The sequence below is a fragment of the Globicephala melas genome, chromosome 6 (genome assembly GCF_963455315.2).
Source record: "Globicephala melas chromosome 6, mGloMel1.2, whole genome shotgun sequence".
Classification (NCBI taxonomy): Eukaryota; Metazoa; Chordata; class Mammalia; order Artiodactyla; family Delphinidae; genus Globicephala; species Globicephala melas.
In genome coordinates, this window is record NC_083319.1 from 66,588,665 (window position 1) to 66,611,353 (window position 22,689).

A 22,689-nucleotide genomic window follows, 5' to 3' on the forward strand; every position below is an offset into this window, starting at 1 on the left:
ACTGTTGGCCTTGTAAAATATATTTGGAAGTGTTCCATTCTCTTCTGTTTTTGGAGGAGATTAAAGATTGATATTAATTCTTTTTAAAATGTTTAAATCTTTAAGCCATCTAGTTCTGAGCTTTTCTTTGTTGGAGGATATTTAGTTACTGATTCAATCTTTTTACTAGTTATTGGTCTATTCAGATACTCCATTTCTTCATAATACAGTCTTAGGGAATTCTATGTTTCTAGGAATTTTTCTGTTTCTTCTGGGTTATCCAATTATTATTATTATTTGGTGTATACATTGTTCATAGTAGTCTCTCAAGATTCTTTGTATTTCTGTGGTGTCAGTTGTAACATCTTGTCTTTCACTTTGAATTTTCTTTGAGTTGTCTCTCTCTTTTTCTTGGTAAGTCTAGCAAAGTTTTGTGAATTTTGTAATTTTGTTTATCTTTTTTAAGAAACAGCTCTTTGTTTCATTGATCTTCTCGGTTGTCTTTTTAATCGCTATTTCATTTATTTCTGCTCTAATCTTTATTCCTTCCTTCTACTAACTTTGGGCTTAGGTTGTTCTTTTTTTTCTGTTCTTTGAAATATAAAGTTAGAATGTTCTTTTGAGCTGTTCTCTTTTTCTTAACATAGGTGTTTATCGCTATGAACTTCCTTCTTAAGATTGCTTTAGCTACGTCCCATATATTTCGGTATGTTGTGTTCCTTTTTTGTTTGTCTCAAGATATTTTAAATGTTTTCTTTTGATTTCTTCTTTGAATCCTTGGTTGCTCAGTATCATGTTGTTTAATGTTTTTGAATTTTCTAGTTTTCTTTTTGTAATTGGTTTCTTGTTTCATACCATTATGGTTGAAAAAGATGCTTGATAGGATTTCAGTCTTTTGAAATTTATTAAGACTTGTTTTGTGTCCTAACACATGATCTATCATAGAGAATGTTACATGTTCCCTTGAGAAGAATGTGTATTCTGTTGCTTTTTGGATGGAATTCTGTACATATGTGTTAGGTTCCTCTGGTCTAATGTATATTTTAAGTTCAATGTTTCCCTTTGACTTTCTGTCTGGATGATCTATCCATTGTTGAAAGTGGGATATTGAGTCCCTTACTGTTTTATATTGGTGTCTGTTCTCCCTTCAAATCTGTCATTATTTCCCTTGTATATTTAGGTGCTCCTATGTTGGATGTATAAATATTAATAAATGTTATTTCTTTGTGTTGGATTGACCCCTTTATCATTATATAATGACCTTTGTTTTCTCTTTTTCCAGGCTTTGGCTTGAAGTCTATTTTGTCTAATATAAGTATAGCTACCTTGCACATTTTTGTTTCCATTTGCTTGGAATTATCTTTTTCTATCCCTTCACATTCAGTCTGTGTGTGTCTTTAAATTTGAAGTGGATTTGGATGTCTGTTTCCTTCCCCAGGTTAGGGAAGTTTTCGGTCATTATGTCTTGAAATAAGCTTTCTTCCCTTTTCTCCCTCTTTTCTCTTTCTGGGATTCCTATAATGTGAATATTGTTCCACTCGATGGTATCCCATAAGTTCCTAAGCTATCTTCACTCTTTTTCATTCTTTTTTTTCCTTTTGCTCCTCTGATTGGACAGACTCCGCTCCCCTGTCTTTGAGTTTGCTGATCCTTTCTTTTGCTTCACCTAGTCTTCTGTTAACCACCCCCCCCCCACCCAGTATATTTTTCAGTTCAGCTGTATTCTTCAGCTCTGTGATTTATTTCATAAGTTCTTGTATTTTTTATTTCTTTGTTGAAATTCTCACTTTGTTTATGTATTGTTCTCCTTGTTAAACATCTTTACGGCCATTATTTTGAACTCTTATCAGGTAGATCACTTATCTCCATTTCATTAAGGTTTGTTTCTGGGGTTTTATATTGTCCTTTTGTTTGGAAAATATACCTCATTTATTTCATTTTCCTTGACTTTTTATGTTAGTTTTCATGCGTCAAATTAAACAGCCACCTCTCCTAGACAGGAGTGAAATCATGTAGGAGATGAAACTTATCCTTCCACCTGACCTTAGCGCTTGATTGTCTCTCAAACTTTTGTGATTGTCCAGACATCCTTCTTTGTTCTTAGTGGCTCCCAGTAGTTGAGGGTATGCCAAGATCTTTCAGAGTCCCATAGGGGAGGATTTCAGTCAACACCCAGGTGCAGGCTGATTGGAAGTCAGACTCTCAGGCAGCAGCTTTTACAGTATGCAAATAGACCTCTTTTAGGGAAGGACTGCTCACTGTACTGAGCCCTAGAAGGATAGCCAGTTAAGAACTGTTTCTTGTTCTTACCACACACAAAACACACACACACACACACACACACACACACAAAAGAATACAAGGAAATTTTTGGAAGTGATTAAATCAATTATACTTCAATAAAGCTAAAAATAAAAGATGAAAGGAAAAAGAAAAGAACTGTTTCTTTGTTTGCTACAGTCCTGTTGAACCCATGGATACAAACCTCACTGGCCACCAGAGTCAAGTGGTAAAGAGGTGCTTTACCTGGGCAGCAGCTGCAAAAGCTGGGGTGCCAGATGGGTCCCCAGATCTTCTTTCAGGGAGATACTGGTGGCGTGGAGTAGGGTAGAAGAGGTGTGAAGATGGCACCCATTGGCCTAGGCTGGCAAATTTTACCCACGCAGCTGGAAAAGCCCAAGCTGCCTGTGGGTGTGGCTCCAGGTTCTGCTGTGGGCAAAGTGGGATTTATGCAGCTGATGTCTTATACTTGTGTAACTGCAGATACCTTGGATGGCTCCTGTGTGGTTCCTGGCTTCAGCAGGAGTTGGGGGAGGTCATGTAGATGGAGTAGGGAGGAACTCAGGCTGCTGGCATCAACTAGCTCAAAAACCTGTGGGACAAAACCTTGTGAGATCTACAAGGATCCTTGATGAATTGGTGGCCGTTGGCTTCATCAGTGGTGAACTCCGCTAAGATTGTTTGCAGAGCAGATCTCCGTAAACCAACCATCGCTCTGCTGCCTATGTGCTAAAAGTAGCCTCTGCTTTTCTTCCTTTTTACTAGCTGGCTCAATGTCTCAGCTTTGCTGGTCTGGGTGGGGTGAAACCGAAGTCAGACTTTTGTGTAGTGCCCCTAGAGGCTATAAAAGCTGGTTTGCTCACCTTGCTGTTTCTTTCCTGGCAAGAAGAAAATTTTCTAGTTGGGAAGTTCCTTCTTGGTGCTGAACAGTGCCAACATAGGTTATGGAATGATGCAGACAAAATGAACTTGTCTTCTTTCTTTTCTTGTGCAATTACTCTGGTGTTTTAATTCCACTGTGTGCTAAAACTTGCTAAATATACCCTAGTGACCTCCCAGAGCTGTTTTTGTTCATGGAGAGCTGTTCAATTGTTGATCTTTGTGGGGAGACAGGGAAGCTAGGTTCTCCTATGTCACCTTTTTATTTTTCTTCCACCAGAACTATTACTTCTTTTTAATACATATGTTTTTGTGTACCAGGTTACTAATAGTATTAATGAGGTTACTCTGCTGGAGTATTAATTTCAAGGTACATGACAATACTTCAGCCATGAAATGTATTAGATATATAAATTTCAGCTTAGGATTTATATTATATATAGCTCAGCCATATTTCTCCCAAAGTTTGGCTAAACTGTTAAACATGTTTTTCTTTTCTTTTTTTGCGGTGCGCGGGCCTCTCACTGTTGTGGCTTCTCCCATTGCAGAGCGCAGGCTCAGCGGCCATGGCTCACGGGCCCAGCTGCTCCGCAGCATGTGGGATCTTCCCGGACCGTGGCACGAGCCCGTGTCCCCTTCATCGGCAGGCAGATTCTCAACCACTGCGCCACCAGGGAAGCCCCAACATGTTTTTCTGAATGACCATTTTTTTTGTAGCTAACGAGATGACCTTAAAATATATACATTTTATGGACTGTTAACATAATGACTCTTCTGTTATGTGGAAGACTGATGTAGATGTTTAAAAATAGGATTTTTGAAATGAAAGTTGATTGTCCATATATTAAGGACATTTTCTTTAAAATTTTATGGCAAGCGCAGTAATCATACTATTAATCAGAACTCTCTATTAGTTGATATACCTAAACTTACTTTACAAATATTTACTGATGTCCTACGATGTGTTAGGCACCGTTCTTGGTGATGAGGAAACTTTAGGGGACAAAATAAGGTCTTGGCACTCATGGAGCATACATTCAGGTCAGAGAGTCATCATCAAAAAAATAAACACACGTTACATGGTAATAAGTATTACGAAGAAAAATAATGCAGTGTGAGACACATCATGATAGAGAGTGGTGGTGCTATTTTATGTATGGTGGTGAGAGAAAGCTACTCTGATAGGTGGCATTTGAGAAGAAAACTGGAAGAAGTGAACTTTTTTAAATATTTGAGGGAAGAGTGTTCTAAGTGGAGGGATCAGTAAGTGCCAAGCTCATGAAGCAGGAGTTTGCCTAGCAAGGAGGCCAATGTGGTTAGATCCAAGAGAGCTGTGGGGAAGAGAATGAGAAGTGACCTCAGAGGGACAGATGTGGGATCATGTGTCCTAGGACCTTGTTCGGCCTACGTAAGCATGTAGGTTTCTCACTCAGGTTTTACTCTGAGTGAGATGGAAAGCCATCGGTGTGTTTTAAATAGAAGATCAACATGAAACCTATTGGAGTGTTTTAATCGGACTCTTTATCCATCTCTCCATCCTTCCATCTATTCATTCATTCATTATTCAGTTAATATTTATTAAACTCCTACTGTATTCTAGGTACTGGATTTAGTGTGAAGGGATACAAAGATGAATAAGGCAGTGTACTCTTATGAATCTCATTAATGGGTATGCAGAGGGGAAAATAATTATTATAAAATGTGCTATTATGGAAACATGAGCAAAGTATGAGCTCTGTGGAAAGAAGCTTTGCAGGGGACATGTGTATGGAGAGGAGGGGGAATGCCAAACTTCTCACAGAGAAAGTGGAATATGTCAATTTGAAATTTAGGAGTTTCTACCTTCTTTTTTTTTTTTTTTTTCCTAGCTTCTTGTTGGAAGTGAATTAGCATTGTGTTAGAGGTGAGAAAGTTTGTGGTGTGTCTTGGATATTGAGAATAGTCTAGGTAAGTGCTTTTCGGATGTGAATATGCATCTCAGTCACTTGGAGTTGTAGGGGTCAGGGGCATTGTTGTAAAGTAGTTTCTGATGTGATAGTAGGTCTGGACTGGGGTCTGAGATTCTGCATTTCTTTTACATTCTAAGATGTTTCTGTTGTAGCTGGTCCAGGGATCACCCTTTGATCAAGAAGAGACTAAGTGGGCAAGTGGATTATATAGTTGAGAAGAAATAGTAGAAAGATTTTAGTTTTTCCAGTTTTCGTATCCTTAAATAATTTTTTTCAAATGCTTATAGTGATGCTTTTCAGTGCATGATTTTGGGGGGATATATTTACAGAGTAGTAAATAACAACCTAAATTCTGGAATCTGGGTCCCTTATCTATGTTACTTTGAACAGTTAACTTTTCTAAGTCTCAGTTTTGTCACTTGAAAAATGGTATTATAATAGTACCTACCCCATAAGAGTTTTATTAAGATTACAGGAGGCAATGCATGATGGAGTAATAAATGTTAGGTCTTAAAAAAGCACTTCTTGTGTCATTTTAGCAAATTTGAGGGTTTTTTTCTGTATTGGTGGTGATTTATCTTCTCTTTTTCCTGATCTCACTTATAATCTGAATTATTGGTGAGCCAACTGACAACCTTTGCCAGAGAAAAGGACAAAGCTAATTGGTTCATATGGGATTGAAACCTGTGACCTTTGATTTCATAGCACCCTGCTCTTAACTAGCTATATTCGGAATGACTGCCTCTTCTTATCTCAGAGTGATTGTTTATCTTTTCCATGCAGAAGTACTGTTTCTTGCCTTGGAGGAATATCTTGTAGTAGAGGACAGGGGAGAAACCTAAGCCTTAAAATTACTCTGTTTATCTGTGAATGAGATATACTTCATGTGGCTAACAGCAGGTGATAAGATTGTGAATTTTAACCACAGGCTTGTTAATTTTTATTTCTTTGCACAGATACTCTATTCCCTCTTTTCTTAAGTGTTACAGAATTGTCCTTTTGTATGTTGTTTTAGCTTATGTTCTCACTTTCTTTTTAAAAAAATTTATTACTAAATATTTGAAATCTACCAAAGAATAAATGTAATGTCTGGGTACCCACCAGTAACTATCACCAATACTCTTGATGCTACCTATGTGCTACTCTCTGATCCCATCTTACTTCTTTTCTTGGACTTCTGTTGATTAATTCCTGCCTTTTAAAGCTATGCTTTGTTAAATAATATAAATGATTATAAATAATATATTGTTCCTTATAGCTTTTATTTAAACCTTAGCCATTTCATACTCTATGTATATCATGCTTTGCAACTAGATTTTTTCTTTGAATTTTATTTTGTAATGTAACTCATTGTTCTTGAGCATAGCTATAATTCTTTTCCTCTTCTGTGCAACAGTCTATTGTATGAACAAGCTACAATTTATTTATCCACTCCTTTTGTCAATGAACATTTTTTGTTTTAATTTTTTTAGCTATAGGAATATTTACACACTGCTGCTGTGAACTTTCTAGTACATGTCTCCTGACACACATATGCAAAACTTTCTCTAGCGTATATTGCTAAGGGTGAAATCACATGTCATGAATATGAAGATATTCAGGCTTATAAGAAAATGCCAAATTATTTGCCAAAGTGTCTCAAATTATAGACTTCTTAGTTGCATTCTTAAAAGAAGTAAAATGATACCTCATTCTGGTTTTATTTTGTATTTCTTTGATTTCTAATGAGCTTGAGCATCTTATGTTTATGTTATATGAAATACTTGTGTCCTCTGCCAGTTTTTCTATTAGAATGTTTATCTCTCTGTTGAAATTCTTTATTTTGCATACTAATCTTTTGTTAGTTATTACATTAGTATTTGATATAATGTCAGCTTCTGTATTACATAAACCCCAAATCTCTGAGGTTTAACATGATTTATTTCTTATGTATATATAAGAGTTTAATGTGGGTATTACTTGGATTTTCAACTTCCAAACAATGATTTAGAGATCTAGTCTCCTTTTATCTTTTGGATCTACTAGCTTTAAATGTAGCTCCTAAAGTTGTCCTGAAATCATCTCTACTCCAGCCAGCAAGAAGGGAAAAATGTCCTAGAGAATCACATTTAGGAAGTTTTTATGAATAAGACTTAGAAGTGGTACATATCACTTCTGCTGGCATGTCCTTAGCTATAACTCAATTATTTGGCCACATGTTATCTAACTGCAAAGAAGCTTGGGAAATACATGCGCCCAAATATTGGGAGGTATGTACCCATTTCCAAAAAAAGGAAATGAGTTTGGAGATCAACCAGCAGTCTCAGCTATCAGTTATGATTGTTGCAAATATCTTCTTGCTTATAGCTTTTCTTTTCACTTATTCTGTGGTGTCTTTTGAAAAATGAAGTTATTCATTTTAATGTCTTTGAATTTCTCAATATTTTCTTCTCAGCTTTGGTGCTTATTGTATCTTGTTTAATAAATCTTACTTTATCTTAAACTCATAAAGATATTTTCCTAGATTTTCATCTAAAGCCTTATAGTTGTGACTTCCACATATGAGTCTTTAATCTATGTGGTATTGATATTTGTTGTGGTGAAGAAGATAATTCAATTTAATTTTTAAAAAATCTGGGTATCTGGTTCAGTACTATGCACTGTGCTAATAATCACTCCATTTCTCAGTGATCTACAGTGCCATCTCTGACATTTATTATTGCACGTATATATGGGTTCATATTTAAGTGGGTCCATTTGCATTGGGTGACTTTTTAAAAATCTCTGAAATAACAACACTGTATTTATTATTTTAGCTTTATAATGAGTCTTGATAACTGATATGACAGGTCTCTTTACCATATTATTCTTCAACAGTGTTTTGGATATTATTGATCCTTTGCTCTTTAGTATAGTGTTATAACCAGCTATCAAGTTCCCTGAAAAATCTCGTGAAGATTAATTCGAGGAGAACAGATATTTTTGTCATTTTAAATGCTTCTATTCCTGCGTATGCTGTCTTCTTCAAGTTAGGTCTTCCTTAATGTATTTAAATAAATTTTTGTAGTTTTACAAATTTTTGTAGTTTTTATAAAGTTTTGTAGTTTGTATAAGACCTCCATAGAGGTCTTATATCTCTTTATTAGATATGTAATATGTAATGTCTTTTATTAGATTCTGAGTAGCTTACATTTTTGTTGCTGTTTTAGATACTTGCATTTTTATTAGGTTTTCTGTTTCTTGTATATAGCAGTGCAAATGATTTTTAAATGTTTATCTTATTTCCGTCTACCCTAATAATCTCTTAATAATTCTAAATTTTTTTTAGACCCTCTGGGTTTTCTATGCAAACAGTACGTGATGATGGCAGTTTTGTTTCTTCCTTAAAAATCCTAATTTGTTATACTGATCTTTATACATTTTACCATATAAAAGTTCAATAGAAGTGGTTTGAGTGGGTGTCCTTGCCTTGTTCCTAATTTTAAAGGGACTATTTCGCCATGGACTATGACGTTAGCCATAATTTTCTTATGGATACCCTTTTATCAGATTAAGGAGTCTGATAAACTAATATCATAAATGGTGATAAATTTTATCAAATGTTTTATCTTTTGATACCTGGGACACTTCTAACCTTTATATATATTGCTTTATTCATCTTACTGATATTTGTTTTTTAAATCTCTATGTATGACTGAAATTGGTCTGTTATATAACTTTTTGTACTGTCTTTATCTGGTTTTGGTAATAATAGGGCCCTCATACAATGCGTTATTGAGCTAAAGAAAGAATTAGAAAATTGGACTATTAAGATGACAAAATTACTCAGAATATAGTACAAAGATACAGCATGATGGGGAATATGAAAGGCGTGAGTGGACATGGAGGAGAGAGTGAGAGTCTAATTGTAAAAGGTGAGATAGAGAATAGAGGAGTGGTAGTAGACTCTTCAGCTATATTTTGGGATTTTTCAAATCTGCCTGGTCAGTTTGACTTCAAGTCTGCAAGCTTCTTATTGCTTCACTTTTTGGTTTTTACTTTTTTCTTTTTAAAATAATTCATAACTAGCATGAGAATATGACAATTCTAAGAAACTCCCATTGACACAGGAGTTAGGGCTTTTATGGTGACTCACATAAATCAGGATAAAAGGCATAATGAGGTTAGTTTAGTGAATTCAAGGCAAATAGTGGTGGCAGGCAGTGTATTTGGAGATAGAGAGGGCTTTGCCTAAGGTTCCTTATTGACATCTGTAGATTGAGGTGAAGAGATCTATGGAAATTAGGTCTTAGCCCCAATGCGTGGCCTTTCCTTCAGCCCCAAATGATAGTTGGAAGAAAACCTAAGGGAGGCATGGTCTTAGACCCTGCATGTGGCTCTGTGTTTGTATAAAGGGTATACAAAGTAAATGAAGAAAATATATTTTATGTAATTGGAATCATACAGTATATGAATTTGTATCCTGCTTGTACAATTACCATTATAATATGATTAAACGTTTGAAAACATTTTTAATTCTTTTTTTTTTTTTTTTTTTTTTTTTTTTTTTGCTGTACGTGGGCCTCTCACTGTTGTGGCCTCTCCCGCTGCAGAGCACAGGCTCCGGACGCGCAGGCCCAGCGGCCATGGCTCACGAGCCCAGCCGCTCCGCGGCATGTGGGATCTTCCCAGACCAGGGCACGAACCCGTGTCCCCTGCATCAGCAGGCGGACTCTCAACCACTGCGCCACCAGGGAAGCCCTGAAAGCATTTTTATGACTGCCTAATAGTCTAATGGAGGAACGTACCATTTTTTAAATCTAAATATTTCCCTACTTTGGGGCATTTAACTTATTTCAATATATATTTTTTCTATTTCCTCTGATTTTATACTGTGATGAACATTTTCATTTGTCTATCTTTATTCTCATCACTTGTTTCTGTAGAATGAATTCTTAAAAGTAAAATCTCTATGTCAAAGATTATGAACCTCAAGCTTTTGAATATATACCATGCACAGTAAACTACATTCCAGAAAGATTATACCAAATTATCTTCTCACAGTGTATGAGAGTGCCCAGTTTTTATAACCTTGCAAGCTTTATTATCATCTAAAAATAGCCTTGTTAATTCATTCTTTTGTTTTTCATCTCTGGAAACTAGTGAGGTTTTTTGTTTTTTGGGGTTTTTTTTTGCAGTACGCGGGCCTCTCACTGTTGTGGCCTCTCCCGTTGCGGAGCACAGGCTCCAGACGCGCAGGCTCAGTGGCCATGGCTCACGGGCCCAGCCGCTCCGCGGCATGTGGGATCTTCCCGGACCGGGGCACGAACCCATGTCCCCTGCATCGGCAGGCGGACTGTCAACCACTGCGCCACCAGGGAAGCCCTTAGTGAGGTTTTCCACTTTCACTTTAAACTTGATTTTTTTTGCAAGTGTTCTACCAGTTTGCATTTTTTTAAAAAATGTATTTATATACATGACCTCAAATATATACTAAAGGAAATGAACTCTACATATTTATCACACATATTTTCACATTTTATTGTTTGTCTAGTTCATTAATGATTTCTAGACTCAGTTCTAAGATTATTATTGATAACTTTTTCCTGAACATTTTTTCTTAAGATTGAGATGTACACCTCTTTTGTGCATTAGCAGGTATTAAACTTCATTGTTTTCCTTGTCTGTTTCCCCTCTGAAGTGTGAGCTCCTTGAAAGCAAGAAAAGTTGCTTATGTCTTATGCTTTTATCCTCACTGTTCTTTGCCAGTGATTGATACTTTGATTTCGATAAATGCTTTTTAAATGAACACATGAAAATGTGTATATCCTGGTTCCATACCCATTTAGCCTATCCCAAAGTGATCCAAGTATTCTTTGACACAGCAATTCCAATAAATAGGAGGGGGAGCATTAAAGCATCAGTTTTGCAAGGGATTATCTTGTTATGATGTGGAATAGTTGTCATTTCTTTAGCAGTGCTGAATTGATTATGTATAATTTTCCAACATAGCAAAGGAGAAAAAATACCAGTATTAGTTAGCTCTGATTTCTTGCCAATCAGAGAGTCTAGTATTGATTGTGGCTACTTGGCATCAACTAAACTATTTTAATTTCTCAGTTGGCAGAAAGGAGATCAGATTGTAGTAACTTAACTTAGACTCAGAATGCTATTAAGCCTTGTCATACTGTAGTTGGGAAATATTATGCCAGAGTTCATAATTGGTTCACTTTTTTGCTTTTTATGATTTTTATTCTCTTATTGTTTCAATTATACTTTTTTCTCATTTTCAACATGGAAGAATATCAGTCTTATACTTTCTCTAGGTATCTTACTGCTACAGCACCAAAATTATTTTTTAATTATTTAGGACAAATGTCACCTGTAAGTAATTTTAAATTATACTACTTATCATCATCTTATTTCACACTTAACTAATTTTTAATTTGTATATGTAAACTCATTTTGAAAAGTTGATTTACTCTACAGCATTATTTTAAGTAAAAACTGCTTTGTAATTTATTGCTTGATTTAATTATACGCAACTAGTTTATATTTTTCATCTATTTGTATAGGTAGGCATGGCCACAGAAGTATATGGGAAATGATCTCCTGACACTTTCGTATTTAATCAACCTTCGGGAGAAAACAGTAATAAAATTATACTATGACATCATTTTTAACCTTGATAAATGAAGAATTTTTTTATTTAAAAGAAAAATTTGAAGTCTTTGTCTTTTGTAGGTTAACTATAAACTTTTGTCTTTCCTAAAGCTATTTGTGTATTATATCCACAACATTTAAACTCGTTATAATCATATAACTCCACTTCCCTGCTTGAAAAATAAACTATTTCTTCTAAAAAAAAAAGGCTTCCAATAGATATTCTGATATTTTAAGCCTGCTTTAAGTTCCAAGCAGTATGAAACAGCCCAAGATATTAAAATCTAGAAATGTATCACGTATAATAGAAACCGCAACTCAGCTTTAACTACTCTATAGTGGCACTTCTCTTGCCGCTATAATAAAACTTAAGAATGTTTTAGTGATTTTTTTCCCTACTATTATTCAAAATTACATTACCCTTACTGAAATCTGAATGGCTTTTAGTGGATTAATTAAACTGTAGCTGGTTTGCCATCTGGGTGCAGCTTGTTTAGCTGCCTTTCCATGGAAAGATTTCTCATGGAAGAAAGACTATTTTTTTTTGTTAGAATACAGCTGCTAGGATTCACTTTCTAAAAAAGAAATAATTATTCTTTCTTACATGAGATTTGTGATGAAATTCAATTTGGAAAATAAAAAACCATATTTTTGCCTTTCTTTTTAAAGGTTATTCATATACAACACAAGTTTTTAATATTTTTTATAAATTTGTAAAAAAATGTTTTGTGTCTTGATAACTTGTAATATTAAGTAGATCCTAGGTTTAGGCTAGATGTGAAAAAATGGAAAAGAGGGAATTAACTAAATCTGATTTTTATGGCTCAAGTGGTTTCATTAAATTAGAGTGCTCTGTGTTGTTCATTAATGAACTTGTGCCATATGCTTTAACTGTTCTGGTCAATAGCTGATAAAGAAAGGCTTTGGGGTTTGCTTTTTCGTTATTTTTTTATTTTTATTTTTTGTAAAGCTGGATAAAAATATCCATGTGATGGGCTTTTATCAAAGGAGTTACTTTGAATTCAGTAACTACTACTGAGGCAATATGGCTCGCAATTTGCGACACAAAGGTAGTCATACATTATTGGAATACAGCCTACTGCGCTTCACATTACACAGATGTGAAGGCCTGATTATAGCTGCTTCATAATTAACAGTGATCCGATTTGTTTTGTGGCATAAATGGTGCATGTGTAGAACATTAGCCATGGCACTCTCATTCAAATTCAACTCAAGGGCTCAGCGGCAGGCGGGTCACGAGCTTCAGGGAGTAGAAGCACAAGCTCCTCCATATGTTCTTGCTGCATCTTACTATGGCTATGAGTGCAAGATAAGTTCCCCAAAGAACCTAATCGTGTTCTGTAATTACAGCGCGGCTTTCTGCTGGCTAGAAATGAGGGAGAAGCTAAAACACTCCCTCATCAGATAATTTGTAAATTACTTTACATGGCGGATGCCTAACTCAGTTGGTTTTCAACTGCTGAAATTATAAATAATTGTAACAGATGTGGCAATATGGCTGGCCTCCAATAAATGAGGCCCTTGATAATTTGGCCAACCCTTTGACAGGCCAATTTAATAAAATGTGAACAAAATCTTCTTGCTAATAATTTATCATCCTTTTTCCCAGTAGAATAAATTTAATTACCCTAGCAGTTAACAAGGTCACACCCAGATGCCAAACTCGGCTACAGTTTTGATAATGCAATCAGGAATTGAGAGGTGATGACAGCGTTGTTGTTTTTTTCATTACCTGGCTTCACATAAACACAGGTGGCATAGCTTTCTTGTCAGTTTTTAATAATTACAGGCTATTATGGAATGCATAGTTAGCAGATTGAAAACCACACTTTAGTGAATTTGTTTGAGTATGATTGAGGTTTTAATGTATAGAGATGATAATGCATAACAAGCATAGTCCCTTGCTTATACCATTAGTGCACAAATTTTGACTTTTTTACTGGTGACATAAGTGTCAAATGTTTATAAAACTTAGAGTATGCATTATAATAGGTAATGGATTACACAGTTCATTCCTTGAATCTAGAAATTCATTTTAGGATACCATTAACAGATATACTTGAAATATTCAGAAATCTGGCAGACTGTGAGGCTTTATAACATACTTTGGAAAAACCTGATTGTGTTTAATTTTGCTTTTTAAGGTAAAAAAACAAATCTATAGAAAAGTCACTTAGTCTTTTAATCCTAAGTTTTAAGTAAGGCCAGGATTAGTTTACTGTTGGTATTAGAATCTGTAGTCAGTGTGTATACTACACAGTTAATACTCTAAACACTGTTCTGTGACATGTAAATATGACTAATTATTGTCAGTGCAACCTAATATTTACATGTCATAGAAGAAATAATTAGCTTTTGGTTTCTCAATTTCATAACAAAGATACTGTTGTCTACTGGTTGTGACTCTAAGCCAGTAAAGCATCCATTTGTAATCCATTCAGTGTAAAGCTTTATATGGTGTATGGAAATAAATTTATGACATTAAAATTTCCCCCTTTATTTTGCTGTGCCCTGATTTGGCTTTACCACACAAGTGTTAGATACTAAAGGAAAGTTTAATTTGACCATTTTATAGTACTGAATTTTTCAGTATTGTGTTATTAGGTTGGTGTTTATGAGAGGAAATGGTGACATTTTAAAGTTTACCTAAATGTGGTAAATAATTTCATTATATTTTGTGATCTCTAAATGTAATCTGAGTATATTTGGGTTAAAAGTGAATGGATGGAAGAAATGTAAATATTTATATTTTTTAAAAGAGAGTGCTAGCTGACTTTGTTCATAAATTTATTACTCAATTTCATAGTCTTTCTAAAAGGGAGGTGTAAGTTTAAGTTGGTACACTTAATTCCATTTGTGAACTTTTGTGACAAGACTATTTTGATTTATGATATCATGTTGATTTAATAGCTTTCTTTTTTCTTTATTATCTTAAGACTATATGATTATTATTGAAGTCATCTGTTCTCAGGTTATGGATGACTCAGCTAACTGTTTTATAAATTAGCAATAGATATATTTCTGCATTTCTAAAATCAATTTTAAATGAAATGTAAGTTTTTGTAGAGATTCAGGATTTCATGAGAAGAAAATTATATGTATATTTGTAAATATATATATGCACTTTTTAAATATTCTGTCTTCTTCCAAGAGGATTTGAGTTGCTTTTCAGAGAACTGTCATTCAGGATGTCAGTTTCTCATATATATATATATTCATAGGGGTTGGATATTTTATATACACAAATATTACAGATTTTAAACATACATATATGTTTTAACCTATACTTAATTTCCAGTGAGATATTACTTGGAGAGAAACTATTTCTTTTGCTGAGGTATCATGTCCTTTTTAAGTATTTTTGTTTTGCAATAGGCTATATTATGTGTTGACAGGTTTGGAGTTTGTAAATTTCTTAAATAAGTGAGATAATGTATATGAAATGCTTACCTAAAGCTAGGCACTCAACACTTTTCACTAAATGCTAGTTATTATTTTAATGAAGTAGTAAATAAATTAGTATTTTAAATTAAAACTTATTAACAGGACAAAACAATTTAGCTTATAATTCTTTGTAATTGTGATAGTTGTGGAAAAAATTTCTATTTATTAAGCAGTATTCACTCACCCTCCACTGTAGTAATGCCATACAATGTTGCTTGAATTTAAAGCAACATGACTAGATATTTAATTTATATAGTGTTTTAAAAGTAATTGGCACAAGGCTTCACTTCCCCCCTCCTTCTACTCTAATAGCTTTTACAGGAGTTTTTGATCAAAATTGCCTCTGTGAATCAATGTGAAAAAGAAGTTATGTATTAATAATAGTTAATTTAAAGAGATTAGTTCCAGTTGGAGGCATTTGGATGCATACTCCACTGATCATTTCTTATCAGATTATCTATGGTCTAGCACCATACCATTATCTTCCAAGATTATAAACTAAAAAGTGCACAAGGATTTTTGACATTAGAGGAAAAAGTTTATTTATAAAATACTAATAATTCTTAGCAAGAAAAGTTAAATTTTCAAAGATTCTAAGATTTTTAGGGCAATAGATGGAGTGAACTTCCACAGACAGGTGATTGATTGTCTTGATCTTGCTAGGCCTGTAAAGCAGCGCTTAGAAAGGGTAAGAATAAGTAAGGATATATGAAGATATATATTATGCCTATAATAATTATACATGTAATTATTATGTTTAAAAAGCTGGTTAAATGAGTATAGTATGAATGGGGGACAAAAGAGTAACTTGACAGTCAAGTAACCTGACAAACACTACTTTGGTAGTGTGATCAAGTTCAGTGTCAGCAGTCAAATCATGTTGATAGTATGTACCCTTGATATGATATGATGGCTTCTGTGATCTTCCTCCCAAAAATTCATAACCCCAGTCTAATCATGATGAAAACATAGACAAATTCCAGTAGAGGGCCATCCTATCAAAACAATATACCTAAATAGTACTCCACAACACTGTCAATGTCATCAAAAATAAGAAAAGTCTGATAAACTGTCCCAGCCAAGAGTTGCTGACATGACAACTAAATGTAGTGTGGTATCATGGATGGGATCTGGGGACAGAAAAGAACATTAGGTAAAAACTATGGAAAGTTGAATAAACTAGGGACTTCAGTTAAAAATAGTGTATGAAAATTGGTTCATTAATTTTAACAAATGTACCATATTAATTTTAGTTGTTAATAATAGGGGAAACTGGGTGGGTGGGGATGGCAGGTGGAGGAGAAGTCTCTATAGTATCTGCTCAGTTTCTCTGTAAATGTAAAGCTGTTATAAAAAATAAAGCTAGTAATAAAAAAGAAGTTAAACGTCAGAATTAAAATGGTTTTCCTTTTCTCTTTAAAGTATGGGAACTATATCCCAAACTTATCGTTAGTGAATTCTGAGAGATGATATGATAGAGGCTTTCATTTGTATTTCCCCATCTGTACTGAAATTTTTATACTGAACTTTTTATCCCTTTTATTTGCAGAAAAAATTACATTTTAAGAACTATTTAGTGACATGTTCATTGTAAAAAAATTAAGGAAATTCAGATATGTATGAAGAAAATTCACATATAATACCTCCATTCAGAAATAATGCTGTAAATTCAGGGTTTGGTGAAATTTATGTCTATACAGTATGCTGTATTCTTCTGTAACCTGTGCCTTCCTCACTTAACAGTTTATCATGGATATCTTTCTGTATCAACCCTCAGCATGATTAGAACAAAGTCCAAGGCTTGGTACATTATGTTCTTTGATTCATATTTCAAAATTTCCCTAGGAAATTTGTAGCAGTCTATACTCCCACCACCATGTTCTCAAGATACAAGAGTCATAAACTGAGTCTGGCCAATATTGTAAAATTAGATTTCTCTTAGAAATTTGAATTCCTCCATTCTTTTGAAAAATCAGTAGATCTGGCAGTAGTGGGCCACATTCCTCTGTGAAAACAGCTGGCTGGAGCTGAATAGCTACTACCACAAATACCCTCTTTATTCCCTCAAAATGAGGGTGACTGCGATTTGATGTTTCATTTTACTTATACTTTTAAAAGTGGTTATATTAAGAGAAATGTGAAATACTTCATGTGCATGTATCTCTAGCAAAAGTGATAAAAGACGAGAGAGAGAGAGAGAGAAAGAAGACTCCATTTTTGAAAAACTGAGAGAGTGCATAGGTTTCCTTGTGGAAGTAAAGTATATATGTATATGTTCGATATATATACAAAGTGTCTCTGTCGAATGAATTTTAAAGCTATAATTTAAACATAACTCATTTTACTTATTTATTTACATTATGGCTCCTATGTGAGCTGGAGTTAATCACTACTTAAATAGTATTTTAATTTTGAAGTTCTGTTATTGTTTACTGACGAATTTTAAAGGAATTCTGCCTAAATAAGAAATCTTTTATTATTATAGTAGCAGTGTCCACTGTTGGAGGCTTTTTAATATCTTCATAAATATTTTAATGATTTAGAATTGCAGCTTCTTGACCAAATATTCATGTTTTTATATTCTTATCTGTTGCATTATAACCCAATGATGACTTGGAAAACTCATTTATTAAAGAGCAGAGGATTGCTTATTGGATATACCAATAAGCTAAAATTATGTTTTCCCGTTTTTTTTCTAAATTTTTGTTTGATTTTGAACAATTTATTTAAAATTTCTTTGGTAAATGATGTGATATTAATATATTCATTGTAATTTTATTTAACAAAACCAGAACAAGAATAGGTAGCCTTTGTAAATTGTTCAGATTGGCAGCCCAAAGGAAAAATTTATAAGCATCATAAATCTGTTTACAAAAAAGGAGGAAAGAATAAATAAAAGCCATACAGTGGTTAAAGGAGGAGAAAAGAATAGGTCAGACTCCTTTAGAGTTTGGAAGAAAAGTGCTTAAGGTATTTTAATTTGATGTTCAATGCAAGCTAATAGAGTCAGTATTTAATATTGTAAGTTTGGTAACAGTACAATATAAACAACATTCTGAGGAAAATATTTAGTGTTGTGATAGAATAAAGATTGGGAAACAAATCAGGTGACTTATATATGAGGAAAGTGTAATAGTATGATGATAGTATACTGTAATAGTATGATGATAGTATAATGAGATGATCCTTCTCTTTATAGAAATTACAGGTTAGGATTAGTAAAAATTTGCCTATCCCCTGAAAAAAGAAAAAAGTAGTCAAAACCAAGAAAAGGTAATATTTCTCATTGTTAGTTCAGAAGAGTTAAACATACATATTTTTCTTATAATCCTTAGGAATATCATTTAGGAAGGATGGGGCTCTCCACATTTTAAATGAAACTATTTTCAGGGCTACTGGATCCATGTTGATAATATTAGAATCATAAGATCTGACTTTTCTTTCCTGGAAATCAACAAAAACTTGGTTTCACTATGATCTAGTATTTTTGTTTTTTGTAAATGGAGTGGTTAATTTGAAATAGTGTATATGCATGGATTTTAATGGTCTCAAGTATATTCAGTTAAGCTGGTGGTACAATTTTGTTGAATGCTAGTTTTCATGAATAGGTTTCTTACAAACTTAATTTTCCTGTGATTTCTGTTGTTAAAATGTGGTGCTTACCATTAACAGTTTATCTGGCATGGGAATAAATTTCAAAGGAGAATACTGTGAACTCTGCTGACTTTAAAAAGTATCAGAGTTCTTTGAGTTATTACTAAATTATAATACATTAAAAGCTAATTAGACGTATAGTGCTGTTGGTTTCCTTTTCTCAGGTTTATATTCAGTGGTATTGCATTAAGCATTTACTGAGGAAATACCTATGTGTATAATCATTAATTTGAAATAATTTTATAGATGAGTTGTGTATATCATGCACAACTTTAAATTTTTTCTCCTGAAAATCTGTATGACAGTATTACTTATGAAAATATTTACACAGACTCTTGGTTATTTTATTGAAAATGCCATTCTATAAGGATGATAGAAGCTTAGCTAATTCAGGTTTACGGTTTATTTTTGAAATGAAATGTTCTTTCTTGGAATACTTATGATTTATATAATGTAGTAACATATATAAATATTTGCATGAATGTGTAAATAATGTAAGACACAAACATACTCTTTAAAATAGGTTTCTCAGCAGCCATCTTTATCGAGCTTAGAAACCTTAATGGTCTCACAGAAGTCTGAAATTGAGTATTTACAGGAGAAACTGAAAATAGCAAATGAAAAACTATCAGAGAACAGATCTACCAACAAGGGTTCCTCAGAGAAGAGCATCTTGACAAGTACTGAAAGGAAACATAAGGTAGGGGCATTTGTCATTTTGTGAATTTGTCAGGATGAGGTTGGCAAGGCAAGTGATGAAGTTAAAAAACAAACAGCAGCATTTACTTCTCTGCTTATATTTCTGGAAGCTTTTAAAAAATATTCTGTGTCAAATGTTTTATAAAATCATGGCTGGGAGTAGCAAGTTTTCCCTTTTTGAACTGAATAATATGTTCCTTATTTAATTAATTAAATATATTAGTAATGATATACCTCTTTCGCAGTAAATTAACATTCTTATATTAAAAAGTTTTGATAAGTATCCCTCATCTATCTAATCTATAGATAAATTAAGTAGAAATTTAATGTGGTATTAGTCCTTAATTCAATTTTCTAATTTTAATTAGAAGAAAAATATATCTTAATGTTTCTATTTCATTGAGCTGTCATATTTAAAATACTGCCCATGTGGAATATAAACTATAAAATGGAATTTAACATTAATATGTGCAGTTACATATTTTCAGATTTAAAGGTATAACAGTGGAGAATAATAAGCAAATTTTTTGTGGCATGATTCTTATTTATTAATGTCTCAGCTTTTCCTTTTTGTGGTATTTATTGCATATTCTTATTATATTGCAAAAGATTCTATGAACATTAATATAAACATTTCAGAATATCACATTGTAAATATATTATTTCTATATAAATTGAATTAAGCTTTTCCTAAAAGTAAGGAGTTTTAGAGGTGTGTTTCTCACACTTGTTACTTCAGCAGTAGAAAATATTTTTAAAAGTAGAAAATCATGTTTTCAATTCTCATTCTTTTCATTTTTTTCTATGAGTAGGACAAATGTCTTAATAAAGGAAGTATTTAAAATGAGACCTATGTTTCTGTGGCATTCTTATTTACTCCCCCTAATATTATTAGTAATTTTCAGAACTAGCTTTATTTATGTATGTATGTATGTATTTAAACATAACTCCGTTATATGTTTCTTGCCATTTTGGAGTAGTTTCACAGCATTGAGCTTTATTTAAATGAAAGAAAATACTCCTAAAATTGAGAGACCTTATAGGGCCTAATTTGGTTGTGTGCTGTATTGTTGAGCTTTAAAAATGTACTGCTTTGTTGTTTCATTGCGTTTAACAAAAGTCAAGCAAATGAGAGTGATATTTTGAAAGAATTTTCTTTCTTTTTCCTAAGGACATGCAGTAAGTATGAACAATATGTTGCCCAGCTTAATAGTTGCTTTCACATATTCCTTCTCCAGATTGGTATATGAAGCTGTACATAATATAAACACACATTCTTGTCTCTAGTTAGCCACATTATAGTTAATGACCATATGGTCATTATGGTATAAGATCTACTGTCTGTTGTATTTATATTCCTCAAGCATGTTGTTCCTTCAACTTCACAGTGTGTTAAACTATTTCAAAGGGAAAAAAATCCTTTCCCTCTTGTTTCTGGTTGTCCTATCAAGTGTAACCTTGGACCCTTATAGAGCAATTAGACCAGCCTCTATCCCCTCCTTTGTAATGAGGTTTCTTGCATTTCTGAGTCTATAACCCTTTAGTCTTCCCTAATGGGACATCATTATTCTGAAAGAAACAATGTAAATGTAAATGAATATTCTCATTAATGAGTCACAGAGAAACCTTTAGCGGTAGCACTGTGGTAATTCTGCTTGTTATTTCTCTGGTATTCCATGCAAGATTTTTTCTTTTTATAATTCATTATTAGTATTCAAAATTACTAGTTCTTTAATTTTGCATGTCTTTCATAATCCAGTGTTCCAACTAGTTCAACCATGTCCTTGTTTTATTCTCGAGGAACCACCTGTGAAACGCTCAAGGTCTTTGTCCCCAAAGAGCCCTTTCTTAGACTCAGAGGAGCTAAAGAAGCTGAGAAATGCTGAAAGAAAGATTGAAAACTTAGAGAAGGTACTACAGCTAAAGGTGAACATTAAATCCTTTCTTTAGTAATAACCTTGCATAGGTAAGGATATACCAAAGTAAACATTCATTTCACAAATTACTGCTTATCATTTATCTTTCCTGAATTTAATTATTTTTAAAAAATGTGTAAATTGGTTAGTCTAGTTCTTAAGATTTCTGAGGATCATAAAGTAATAAAAAATTTTGCTACTTTAAAAACTAAATGTTTATTCACTACTTTAAAATTATTAGGGAATATTTTGACTCTGTATTGAGAATAAATTTCTTATAGTTTCTCAGAGACCAAAAAATACAACTACAGCAAATGGAAAGGGAAATTTCCTGTGGTTCTTTATATATGATAAACATACACAAAGAAACGTGAGTTAACAACTATGCTAACCTAGTTCAGGCCACTTAAAATTGTCCTTTACAGAAAAATTATACAAAGTGGCAAATAAATATGTATTATTTTTTCCATTTCAACTGAATTTGTCTCAGAATGCATGACATTTGAATCTGTTGTGTTCTTCCAGTCTTTAAGAAGCATATGCATTTATTGTTCTATCTTTAAGAGTTTATACTTTCCAACTCATACTTTGTGAATTATCTTTCTCAGAAGAAGTTGGTTATGTGTATTGAACCAATTTTATGTGACTATATTGAGGGCTTTAATTTTTTCTGTGAATTTAATATGGCTAAACTTGTCATTCTTCATTCACAACTACCAGAAGGCCAACACTATTTGAGATTTAGCCATTTAACTGAATCTCAAATAGCTTTATAATATTCTGTGACAAGCCCAATTTACCGATGATTAGAATCCAAATATTTAAAACTTAGATTCTTTGTCAGATAGATTATTCTTAGGAGGAAAATGTTTTGTACTCTAGAGCAAAATATAGTTTAGAGATATAGTTAACCGTAAGCTACAATTGGAAGTTTTTTTCTGCCTTTTCACTAAACATTGTTTTAATTTATATTTATTCAGATTTAAACTATTAGTTCTAAACAAAGGAAAATTATCATCTATTGTTTCTCCCAAAAATAAAATGATCAGATGACCTCAGCTTGCTAACATTTAGCCTACTTGAAATTTATACACCTGTAGTTATTTGCTCATTCATTTGTTTACTCATTTGTAACTTATTGGCTAATGCAATTAGCCAAGCATTGTGCTAGTCACTTGTATAACAGGAGAAAAAAAATGATGCTGAGTAAATAGTTAGAATCTAGTGTATTGGTGTGAACGTGGAGG

The 22,689-nt window shown here is 33.3% G+C and overlaps 1 protein-coding gene across 4 annotated transcripts in view; it reads left to right on the plus strand.

The window, feature by feature from the left end:
• Positions 1-22,689, plus strand: part of CNTLN (centlein) — a 331,593-nt gene that overhangs the window by 161,853 nt on the left and 147,051 nt on the right. For 3 of the 4 annotated variants that reach the window (XM_060300962.1, XM_060300964.1, XM_060300965.1), the window contains 2 exons: positions 19,351-19,527; positions 21,327-21,452. In XM_060300962.1, coding sequence (XP_060156945.1) covers positions 19,351-19,527; positions 21,327-21,452 — 303 coding nt within the window. The remainder of the gene's footprint in view (positions 1-19,350; positions 19,528-21,326; positions 21,453-22,689) is intronic. The other variant, XM_060300963.1, reaches the window with a different exon arrangement.